At 39.4% G+C, this 12,584-nt stretch overlaps 1 protein-coding gene across 1 annotated transcript in view; it reads left to right on the forward strand.

Moving 5' to 3' along the window:
* LOC102288904 (zinc transporter ZIP11) overlaps positions 1 to 7,911 on the forward strand; it is a gene marked incomplete at its 5' end in the record, with an annotated part of 55,681 nt that extends 47,770 nt beyond the window's left edge. Inside the window, 4 exons of the mRNA XM_014337478.2 lie at positions 4,749 to 4,818; positions 6,886 to 6,984; positions 7,068 to 7,226; positions 7,333 to 7,911. Coding sequence (XP_014192964.2) covers positions 4,749 to 4,818; positions 6,886 to 6,984; positions 7,068 to 7,226; positions 7,333 to 7,411 — 407 coding nt within the window. The remainder of the gene's footprint in view (positions 1 to 4,748; positions 4,819 to 6,885; positions 6,985 to 7,067; positions 7,227 to 7,332) is intronic.
* Between the last annotated feature and the right edge of the window lie 4,673 nt (positions 7,912 to 12,584).

The following is a 12,584-nucleotide window of genomic DNA, read 5'->3' on the forward strand; positions in this document are numbered from 1 at the left end:
TTCCACACACATCTGTGTAAATGCAGTGGGTGAGAGGGAATGAGACTCTGGGATGTTTATTTCCAACTTCCAGCATGAAGAGAAAGGATATATCAGCAGAGAGCCAAGAAACCAAGATATTTAAGGTCAGCGTAATGATTTATTGGTCAGTATTTAACAAAAAGCCTCAGAAATGATCATGCTTGAATGTGGTGAGTACTTTCGACATATAGAAAACAAACACATAAAAATGTAAAATATCATGTTACGTTTGACCTCTGACCTCTCCTTAGAGGTCCATAGATTGATCTGAAGGTCAACCTGATAATGCCACACAAAGCTATTTGACGCTATGTTTCTTACTGCCATCGTTTGTATTGACAACATTGAGGCATTTAGGAAATGATATATGAGGATTCTAAACATCACATTACCTCATTTGACCTCTGACGTCTTCTTCAAAGTCAAATAAGGTCAAACTTTCATAAAAAAAAGTCTTATCTTTAAAGCCATGTTTAAAACTCTTCTGCCTTTGTATTGGCAATAAATAGCATTTTATTGATTTTATTTGACCCAATTTTTACATTTCACGTCCACCTTTCTTTAAAGTTAAACCCAGAACGTGTCTCTAAAGGAAGTGCTGTCATGAGAAAGAGAATGAGCTGCCTACATAGTGAGAAATATACTGTAGTATAATGTTATGTAATAAGCTCAAGTTATACATATCCAGTTATTTAATACCCCCATTATTCATTACCTACTCCTACATAGTGTTTGTGTAATCATAGTAAACGTATGTAAGCGTACCCTTATCTAAATTTCACTGCACTAGAAAACCTCTTCAATTATATTCTAAAAGAACAAAGCAAAAAACAAAAATAATATATTCGAAATATAATATTATTTCTTGAAAATGTAAATACATTTTAAAATTTTTTCTATTCTTTTTTTAAATGCAATTCGTTTTTTCTGTCACCAATTAACTTCAAAAAAATGATTGAAGTAACGCAGACACGTTGGGGTTTTTTAAAATGAGAGTTGGCATCTTTAAAGGAAGGAGGCAGGAAACCGAAAGGCTGAACCAAGGGCCAGTAAGAGATAAATAGGAATCATATTAAACTGTGGATCACTCAAAGCCACTCTAACAGAGTCCAGTGATAAAATTATGGAGGTGGAAACGAGCATAGTAATGGTTTGGTTTTTAACAAAAGCTCTGTGGCACAGTAAGAACATATTGTGACTTTATGGCTTTGTCCAGGTTCCTTGTTTAACTGTGTTTTTCAGCAGTATGATTGTAACACCATAGAGTGAGAAATTGTCTGTATGAACAGTTTGACTGCTCGTTCTCATAGTTTCTCTATTTAAAACTCTGTTCTCTGAATTTAAACTGAGGGGAGGAACGCCGTGTTTCCAGAAAATATTCCCTCCTTTAGTGTTCGATGGCAGTGTTGGAGAGTGTGAGCTGACACAGAATGGTGACTGTAAAGGCCATAGCATATGATTCACAATTTCCATGGTGATCGAGGTTGGTGACCTATTGTTTTCTGTGCACGGCAAAAGATTTCAACGAAGAATAAATAAAAAAAACTCAATAAAATAAAACAGTGCAGTTTATTCCTACTCAGCCTTTCTTCTAAGAATTGATTTGTGGAGGACGTCAGGAAGGTACAAGAATTTTTTTTCCCTCCACAGTATTTTAACAATCCACAAGGTATGCATTTAAATGCCACGAGATGCAAGCAAAGACGGTAAAACATAGGGCTCAGGGATAAAACCTGACAGGTGTGTGAGTGTTTACCACTCCCCTGCTAGCTCTGGACTGTGCTTTGGAAGAAAAGCTTCCAGCCCAGTGGACTCTTCAGCTGTGAAGCAGGACGAGAGGTCAGCAGCTGTTGTCAGAAAACTAATTCTTCATTCAAAAGAGCAGACAAAAGTCTGCCAAATAATCAGTGTCAATGCTGAAACTCATCCTAATTATTTAGGTGTTATCCAAGTAGCTGATGTAATTTCCTTAGTATTTAAAGCAGCTGATTTCGAAAACTTCTAGTGTGCCTCTAGCCTTGCACAAGCAGCTCCAAACAGTGAAACTCTCACAGCTTATGTTTTATTCAAACACAGTTGAAGGTTTTTCAGTGCCAGATTTTTTACTGGCCCTTCAGCATTTCAGACTGTTTCCGAGGATTAAGTGAAGCAGACCCACAGCGTACCCAAAGGGTGGTTTTTTCCCCATAATGCCACTACACTGTGTCTGCCTGTAATGAGGCAGCGGGAGGTTGATAAGAACTAGTCTGTGTCGTTATGAGAGGTAATAACAGGTGTTAGATTGTGATGAAGTGGTACCTCAGCTGGAGAAGTCTGTTTTGCAGGGACACCTGGTTCCTAGAAAAACATCCTGTTACTTTTTTTGGCCTCTGTGTTAGCTTTCCCCTCTTTAGTTTATCTTCTTGTTGCTTCATTTATCTCTCTTATTCACATTCTACTTGTTTTTGTATACAAGAGGTGAAATACTTTTAGAAGAAAAAGTGTTTTAAACCCTTTGAAATTACCAACGGAAGATCAGAAAACTTTGTTCTTTCAAGATTTCAAGACAAATTACTAGAAGTACCCTGTGTTGTGTCTTGAGCACCAGTTCTCCAGGCTTTTGAGAGTTTTTCTCACTCATTTTCAGTCCTGGTTTTTAAGCCACTTAACACTGACCTATGAATCAGCTGAACATAAAAAAAACTTGCCTAACTCGAATGACAGACAACTCGCAAACACAGTCTGACAAACATCAAACAGTATTTTGGCAGCAAAGAGGTGATCCCCAAAGAGCTGAAAATGTGTTATGTTTCATGGTATGCAGGTTAAAATTAAAGGAAATATTTTTTTCAACCATGCAATACTAGCTGGAAAGCATCTGACGGCTTCATTTTTCAGCATGATGATGATGTCAAAAACTCTGCCAGTGCTGTAAAAGCATACGAGAAATGACATAATGGAACACGATCAGTCTGGATTGGCCGCACCTCAACTTTTTTAAGCAGTGTGGGATCATCCTGAAAGCGAACAGAACAAAAGGCAGCCAACATCCAAAGAAGCGTATTAATGTCCCTAAAAAGCTGAGCATACCAAATATTGACTTTCACCTCCTAAATATTGTACAAATTCTGTCTTATATTCTGTATTTCCATGTGTTTGTTTCAGTACATCGCTGCACGCGCTTCCCATTTTCCTAACAAAATATACAGAAATGAGAAGTGGCTCAAGAGTTTTGCACACAAAAAAAATTAAATATAAATGTTACCGTGGACTGTAAAAGAAAAGCTTATTTATTAGAACATGAGGTAATTTAGGCCTCCTGGAGCTCAGTCATACTTCAATTCAATTCAGTTTTATTTATACAGCACCAAATCACAGCAACAGTCACCTCAAGGTCCTTTATATTGTAAAGTAGACCCTTCAATAACCCATACAGAGAAAAACCCAACAATCATATGACCCCCTATGAGCAAACACTTTGGTGACAGTGGGAAGGAAAAACTCCCTTTTAACAGGAAGAAACCTCCGGCTGAACCAGGCTCAGGGAGGGGCTCTAAATTAATATATAAAATGTAAAGAAATGAATAGAAGTTGGCAAAAGAGCAGAAACCATGATGTTATCTTTTATTTTAATCACACCCTCTGTGACCCTCTCAAAGTACAATTTAGGCTGAACTCTGTTAAAAACCATTAATTTGGTTACTAACAAGCTAGTATTAAGAAGGTAACGCGCTGTGTCTGTAGATAAAAGGTTGGATTAACAAACACAGCAAAAATTAGAAAAGAAAAACATTTGTTAATGGTGCTTTAAATGTTTCTGTAATTTAATCAGTGTGTCACACGTGATTCTAAGTGCTGTCCAAACCTCCTCCAGGCACAGTTTTATCCTTGATTCTTGTTCCTGCCTTGTTTTTTTTAATCCTAGCTGTGCATAAAGAAAATAAATAAATAAATAAAGCGACTATGAATCAGCAGGTTGTAGCTTTGTAACAACATAGCTGTTAATGGCATGACAGGATGTGTTTGCTTGTCAGTGTTTGAAGCAGGCCACACACACACACAAACACTCATTATAGATACCCTGTGACCTTTTCACTTTCAGTTTGAATAGTGTGTACTTTAAATATATGTGGCAGGCATGACAAATGAGACAAATGGGACATCAGAGGAGAGGGCTGCTGCTCAGAGTGTGCAGAGAGGCAGACAGACCGGCTGTACACACTGGTCCCAACTTTAAAGAAGCCCTCACAGCACAGATAAAGAGGCTTTCCCCTTCTACAGCCTCACTGTCTGTAGCATCTAAAGCAGACAATTCACAGCAACTTATAGGGAAAAAAAAACCCACAAGACCTAATTTCTTATATTTACACTCAGTCACAGATCAGCAGTTCAGCAATCATATTTCAATCTACAGTCTCCATCCCACAAGGGCTGCATATCCACGTATAGCAGGTTTCATAATAGAAATCTGTTTGTAAACAGCAAGACCATCCTTCAGACTGGGAACCTCCACAGGCGTTTTGCTGTTAATAGATCGGTTTCCTGTTTGAAAAGACAGCACCTAGTATTTTTCTTTCACAGTACACAGACTTTCTGTCCATGCTGATTTTCTTCACGTATTTTGTTATCATCTACAGTTTGCCAACATGTTCTTCTTTCATCCATCCTCTTAAACTGTTCTTATTCCTGTGTAACAGAGAAGCCCAGGGACATAGACTAACAAAGATCAACTGTTTGTGTCTCTGCAGAGGGCTTGGCAGTAGGTGTTGGTTTTGGAGCTGTAGGAAAGACAACATCTGCTACCTTTGAGAGTGCCAGGTAAGACTGATGTAAAACCCGAGAAACAAATACAACACACGGCCTTTCTGAAGTTGTGAAAAATGGATTCTTGCTTTATTGATTGGTCTGTTAATTTGGCTGTTGAGCATTTTATCCGTCATTGCAGCTGGAGACAGTTATGGTTGAGGTTATCTGTTCACAAGCTCTCTGACTGGTTATTGTTACTACATTAAAAACTTCAGATAGTTGAGTTTAATACTGAAGCTGATGGTTGGCTTTTCTTATGCTCATTTTTAGCTCCATATTGTTTTTATGAGCTTTGCACAATTCACAGTTCAAAAGAAGGTGGAGAAACCCATAGTCTATAATTTGTTCTCAGTTTTAGGTCATTTCCCTTTACAACGAGCTGTCTTTTGATTGGCTGCTCCTCGTAAACTCAAGATTTTAACAGCAAGCGAGGGGACTTCAGTGCTGTGTGTCTGAAATAATCACAATCAGGGTATCCCCACATCTTGATATCACACAAAGCTGAGATGAGCGTTTAAAGAACTAACCTTAGTATTTGAAATGTTGGCTATGGCTAATGTGAGTATCCAACAATGTAATAGTATATAAATGATTGGAAATAAGTTCCCCTTTGAAGATGGGTTTGATTACTTTAGTGTGTTTCCATGCAATCCCATAACTGTTCTCTGTTGTGTGCTGCTGACACCTAGTGGTTATATTCTGGTACTGGTGATACAGTTGGAGATCCCAGCAAACTTTTTCTAAGCCAGCAGCCTCGTCTCTTGAAGCAGCTGCATGTTTATCTGTGGATCTGAAAAGGCATTACGATTGTTAAAGACCTGATTGTTTTCAAATAGAAACAAGGTAACACTTTGATCTGCTAACAGTGTGATTGCAGTTTCAGTTACACACACTACCAAAAGCAGTTATAAACCAGAGTTAAACTACACGTGTAGATACTGATTAAACACAGGCTGCAGCACTTGTTAAAAAATATTGTTAAACCCAGGACCCACTGCACCAGTGTAGGGTCTGACAGTGAGTCCAAGGATTTCATTCCAATACGTAATAGCAGTCAGGGTGGCTTTGCCTAACCTGTGGACTTCTGGGTCCCGCTCCATGGACCTGCCTCCCCACACCATCACTGACCCATGGCAAACAAACCAAACTGGTCCCCGCTGCTTATCCAGACCCTTTCTGAAGCTTGGGAGCAAGCTCAGGGTGAACCTCCTCTGATCTGTGCGGTTGACCTTCCAGTTCTGGTATTCAATGGCAAATGCCAATCAGGCTACGTGGCACTGGGCATTGAGCACAGGGCCCAGTAGAGGACGCTGGGCCCTCAGCCCACCTTCATGAAGTCTTTTTCTGATTTTTTTTTTTTTTTTGGTCAGAGACATTGACACCATTGTCCTGTTGGAGCTCTGGCAGAGCTCATCATTTTCCTCCTTGCCAAAGGAGTAGATACCAGTCCTGTTTATTGAGTTGAGGACCTGCGGCCCTATCCAGCTCTCCTGGAGTAACAGCCCATCTACTCCTTGACACTGTGCTGGGAGACACATCAAAGCTAGCCAAATGAACAGTTTACTCTGGTTTGGCTTCAATGTCTGACGACTGATTATTACAAAAGTTTCAAATTTGGGAAATCTGTGTGATAAATTACACAGTAACTGGAAACTCCTTTTATCCCTACACCGAAACCTTCCTCACCATTCAAGTTGTTATTGTGTGCATCCACCCTACATGTAGTTACATTTCTTGGGAGGTGTACGTCAAGTTACGTAGAAGGTTGCGGTGTAGGGTTAAAATGGGGTTCCAGTTAAGGCGTAAGTTACAACGTAGATCTGATGCAGATGTAAGCATAAAGGTTGCACACAAATTATCCACAAAATTCCTAAGATTTACAAAAATAAAAAAGGTTTCATGCAATACCAATGAGTTTACACTCAAAGCAGCAAAGTAAATACTAATGTTGTCCTTTCAGCCTGAAGACCTTCACTCTTGTTTTCCCACTTCATCATGGCACCATTGGTGGCCAGCTTAATATTTCATAATATTTCTTGTAAAGAAAAGTTGGGTGACTGATTGTTTGTGTTCCATCAGAAATTTGGCCATTGGTATCGGAATCCAGAATTTCCCTGAAGGGCTGGCAGTGAGCCTGCCCCTCCGCGGGTCAGGGGTCTCAACATGGACAGCCTTCTGGTAGGGAAACCACAGGTTTCTACTCACTGTGTCAATCTTCGAACAATGTGCAGCTGCCTTCATTGTTGGTGTTCTTCCTTCAGGTATGGTCAGCTTAGCGGTATGGTGGAGCCTATTGCCGGGCTGCTCGGCGCCGTAGCTGTTGTTCTGGCAGAACCTCTATTGCCGTACGCGTTGGCATTTGCTGCCGGAGCGATGGTCTATGTGGTGGTGGATGACATCATACCTGAGGCGCAAGTCAGGTAAGAGTGAAAAGGAGGAGTTACTTTTGGGGTGGGGGGGTCAAAGCTAGATTACTTGTGCAAGAGGTTTAATCTATTTTCCTTTGCTTCAACTTGGCATCACCAGTGGAAATGGAAAGCTGGCATCCTGGACCTCCATCCTAGGCTTTGTAGTGATGATGTCACTAGATGTGGGTCTAGGCTGAGATCACCGTGAGGACCGGCGATCCCTCACAGGACATGATGTCGTCATCATGATGCAACTTGTATTTTAAGTAAAAGGGGGACCAAAATTAGTGTTTGATTCTTAAACACTGTTTATGCATTTAGTTTTAATTGCTGATCATAAAATTGATCAGGTTTGGAAGGATGATCATACTTGAACTTAACTTTTGTCATTCACATTTTAACAGTGATTTCCTGAGAGCAGCTGACATGTTTTTCATGTCTGATATTTCATTAAGGAATTAATTTCTGAATATTTAAATGAATATTCATATTCCAGGGCTGGAGAATGTTTTGTTGGGACTTTGTAGCTTTTAAGTTTAGAAACAATATTATAAGTACAGATAATTTCTGTTCTCTTAAGTTAAAATGAATGTGTTGGGTTTTGTTTCGTCCATTTCCCTAATGATCACGATACTTGAACTCTGGTGTTTGGCTTGCTGTTGTATGGGAGTGAAAATAAATAATTACAACATTTCTACATCAGTCGTCTTGTCATCATTAAGAAACCAGACAGTATGATTATGGTGTGTTGAATTATGGCATTTCAAATATGACACTTTGCAGCTACATGCTCTTTAATGGAACATGTTCAACCTAAATATTTCAAACACGCAATCTAATGTCCCGGGATTATGATGCTTTTATTTTGAGATGTGGTGTTGTTGGTATTGATTTGATTTGAACAGTAGTCTATTTTCAGACCTTTTGATTTTACCGTGTCATAAGATCTTGTATTTGTTCATCGACTAATCTTTTGTAATCTGTGAAAGTACCTCTCACAACAGTGTACAGCAAAATGGCCATAAAAAATGTAACGCATATACAGTGGTGTGAAAAAGTGTTTGCCCTCCTCCTCTTGTTTCATCCGAACCACATTAGAGAAAGATAAACAAATAATGCAGTTTCTAAATGATAGTGTTTATTATTAGGGAATTGGTAAAAATCCAGATCTGCTCGGCCCTGTGTGAAAAAGTGATTACCCCCTTAACCTAATAACTGGTTGGCCCACTCTTAGCAGAAACAGCTGCAATCGAGCATTTGTGATAACTGGCAATGAGGCTTTTACAGAACTAGGGGAAGAATTTTGGCCGACTCATCTTTGCAGAATCATTTTATTTCAGCCACATTGGATGGTTTTCAAGCATAAACCAGCTTTTTAAGGTAATGCCACAGCATCTCAATCAGAATCCGGTCAGGATTTTGACTAAGCCAATGTCGTCCTTTGTTTTTTTCTTAAGCCATTCAGAGATGGACTTTCTGGTGTGTTTTTTGATCTTCGTCCTGCTCCCGAACCCAAGTGTGCTTCAGTTTGAGGTTACAAACAGAAGGTCGAACATTCTTCTTCAGGAGTTTTTGGTAGACAGCAGAATTCATGGTTCTATTTACCACAAAGTCTTCTAGATCGCGAAGCAGCAAAACAGCCCCAAACCATCACACTACCACCACCATATTTTACTGCTGGTATGATGCGTAATGAGACACACACCCTCCAGAAACTTCAGCTTTTGTCTAGTCAGTCCACAGAGTAATTTCCCAAAAGTCTTGGGCATCATCAAGATGTTTTCACAAAGGGCTCCATAGGCTTGGATTTTTTTCCCTTTAATAATAAACACCTTTGTTTAGAAACTCCATGTTGTGTTTACGTGTGTTATCCAATATTTAAATCTGAAACATTTAAGTATGACAAAAATACCAAAAAAATAGGAAATCAGGAAGGGGGAAAACCCTGTAAATTCACCACAGTGCAAGTCAACCTGTTTATCCTGCTATACATTTGCATAGTGACTGAAAACAGCAACACTAACAGTGGGCCGTGAGAACAGTTTCATGATCAATAATATGCAAATTGTCATTGTCATACAGGTATTTGTATCCAAATGTAGAGACTAAAAGTAAAAAGTAAATACGTAAAGCACAGATACCTCAAAATTCTACTTAAGTGCAGTAACAAATTTGTACTTACTTCCCACCTGCGGTCAAGGCACGCCTCCTGGCAGCCCTGTGAGACCAGAGACTGCAGTTTGTTCCAGACTGTTTGGCCATATCTTCCTGCAATCCTTGACTGCAAATCTGTAAAACATTGTGTAGCGACAGGGTGCGGAAACCCTTACTCTTATATTGTCCCTTTATATCTCTTCAATTTCAATTAATTGTCAGATTTTTCTTTTGAAACTGAACTTTCAGACAATAAATAAATAAAAATATAAATATTTCAGTATGTTTCATCAAAAAAAAAAAAAAAAAATCTTACATCCAGTATTTTGTGTAATTTATTCCTTAAAAATGTATTGTGCTATTTACAGTGGCTTGCAAAAGTATTCGGCCCCCTTGAACTTTCCCACATTTTGTCACATTACAGCCACAAACATGAATCAATTTTATTGGAATTCCACGTGAAAGACCAACACAAAGTGGTGTACACGTGAGAAGTGGAACGAAAATCATACATGATTCCAAACATTTTTTACAAATAAATAACTGCAAAGTGGGGTGTGCAGTAATTATTCAGCCCCCTGAGTCAATACTTTGTAGAACCACCTTTTGCTGCAATTACAGCTGCCAGTCTTTTAGGGTCTGTCTCTACCAGCTTTGCACATCTAGAGACTGAAATCTTTGCCCATTCTTCTTTGCAAAACAGCTCCAGCTCAGTCAGATTAGATGGACAGCGTTTGTGAACAGCAGTTTTCAGATCTTGCCACAGATTCTCGATTGGATTTAGATCTGGACTTTGACTGGGCCATTCTAACACATGGATATGTTTTGTTTTAAACCATTCCATTGTTGCCCTGGCTTTATGTTTAGGGTCGTTGTCCTGCTGGAAGGTGAACCTCCGCCCCAGTCTCAAGTCTTTTGCAGACTCCAAGAGGTTTTCTTCCAAGATTGCCCTGTATTTGGCTCCATCCATCTTCCCATCAACTCTGACCAGAATAGAATACAATAGAATAGCCTTTATTGTCATTGTACAGAGTACAACGAAATTGGAGTGCCACTCCCTTGGTGCAAGTTTCAATAATAAATATAAATGTAAAATATAAAAAGTACAAAAAAAAACAACAATCGTAAGTACTCAAACAATAGTATGTACAATATACTAAATAAAAGAGAAGCACCCCCAGAGCATGATGCTGCCACCACCATATTTGACAGTGGGGATGGTGTGTTCAGAGTGATGTGCAGTGTTAGTTTTCCACACATAGCGTTTTGCATTTTGGTCTCATCTGACCAGAGCACCTTCTTCCACATGTTTGCTGTGTCCCCCACATGGCTTGTGGCAAACTGCAAACGGGACTTCTTATGGTTTTCTGTTAACAATGGCTTTCTTCTTGCCACTCTTCCATAAAGGCCAACTTTGTGCAGTGCACGACTAATAGTTGTCCTATGGACAGATTCCCCCACCTGAGCTGTAGATCTCTGCAGCTCGTCCAGAGTCACCATGGGCCTCTTGGCTGCATTTCTGATCAGCGCTCTCCTTGTTCGGCCTGTGAGTTTAGGTGGACGGCCTTGTCTTGGTAGGTTTACAGTTGTGCCATACTCCTTCCATTTCTGAATGATCGCTTGAACAGTGCTCCGTGGGATGTTCAAGGCTTGGGAAATCTTTTTGTAGCCTAAGCCTGCTTTAAATTTCTCAATAACTTTATCCCTGACCTGTCTGGTGTGTTCTTTGGACTTCATGGTGTTGTTGCTCCCAATATTCTCTTAGACAACCTCTGAGGCCGTCACAGAGCAGCTGTATTTGTACTGACATTAGATTACACACAGGTGCACTCTATTTAGTCATTAGCACTCATCAGGCAATGTCTATGGGCAACTGACTGCACTCAGACCAAAGGGGGCTGAATAATTACGCACACCCCACTTTGCAGTTATTTATTTGTAAAAAATGTTTGGAATCATGTATGATTTTCGTTCCACTTCTCACGTGTACACCACTTTGTGTTGGTCTTTCACGTGGAATTCCAATAAAATTGATTCATGTTTGTGGCTGTAATGTGACAAAATGTGGGAAAGTTCAAGGGGGCCGAATACTTTTGCAAGCCACTGTATTTGGGATTTTTGGGGACGGGGGGGATATCACTCTGATGATGTAGAGGTTTTAAAAACTCACAAAACCCCAACACTGAAACGTGATAAAGTTCTTCCCTTAATCTACTAATAATGCAAGCACATTTTGTTACTCGTAATCTGAAAAAAACAAGACAGTATGAGCACATTTTGGACATGTGTCTCTCTCTGGAAACAGCATTTCAAACCAGTGTCGGTCAGAGAGACCCACAAACATATAGTGACAGTCATTGACTACAAAAGATTTTCATCCATCTGTTAAAGACGGCCCTTAGGTTTAAACTTATGTTAGTTTTTCAATTAAATTTTGAGCCTGATATATATGTATTAAAAACGTCTCTGTAAATCTATTTCAAGAAAAGAACAATGAAATAATCTTCAAGATAAATGTGGTGCTGTGCTCTACTTTATACTGTCCCTTCATGCTACCGAGAGACAGAACAGGTGCTGTCAGCCTGCAGCAAACTTAAGCAGTCTTTCAAATTTAAAGATTGACCTGAACAAGCAGTTCTTCTGTGTACAGACAGCTCTTACTGGGAGTGTTTTTTATTCAGTTGCTCTGTTGCTGTGGTGATGGGTAGAAGCAGGCTAGATGGTTAGAAACTAAAACTTTTATTGACATTGACACGTTTTGTTTTTTTTAATTAAAGAATTTTGTTGTAATTTTAATGTGAAAATATTGGCTGGGTCTTACAGACAGAAAGTTTGAAGAGCAGATGGGTGTTGCTGACTAGATTGATGACTAAATCTTAAGTTAATTTGACTAAAATACAAAGTGTAAAAGTCTGTCGTGTTTTTACCGGTGAAAGTTGCTTCATGCGGTTTACAAAGTGTCTTATTTTCCTTCACATAAAATGTGAAATGTGTCCATCTGTCTGCTCTCGTCTTCCTCCTAACCATTGACATTTTGCAACAGGAAGTGTCTCTTCCTTCCAACCCGTTTGTCGTGTGCAGATCAAATTGTGTGCGTCAAACATTACTGGACAGGGAGAACTTGTCCCCCCTCTCTACGTAAATTCATTAGTTCTGGTTGGAGCTCATCTCTCTGTTTTTATCTCTTTTTTATTTGTCAAAGAAAGTGCCGAGACA

The sequence above is a fragment of the Haplochromis burtoni genome, unplaced genomic scaffold (assembly GCF_018398535.1).
Source record: "Haplochromis burtoni strain Fernald_Lab_line unplaced genomic scaffold, NCSU_Asbu1 Contig_180, whole genome shotgun sequence".
NCBI lineage: Eukaryota > Metazoa > Chordata > Actinopteri > Cichliformes > Cichlidae > Haplochromis > Haplochromis burtoni.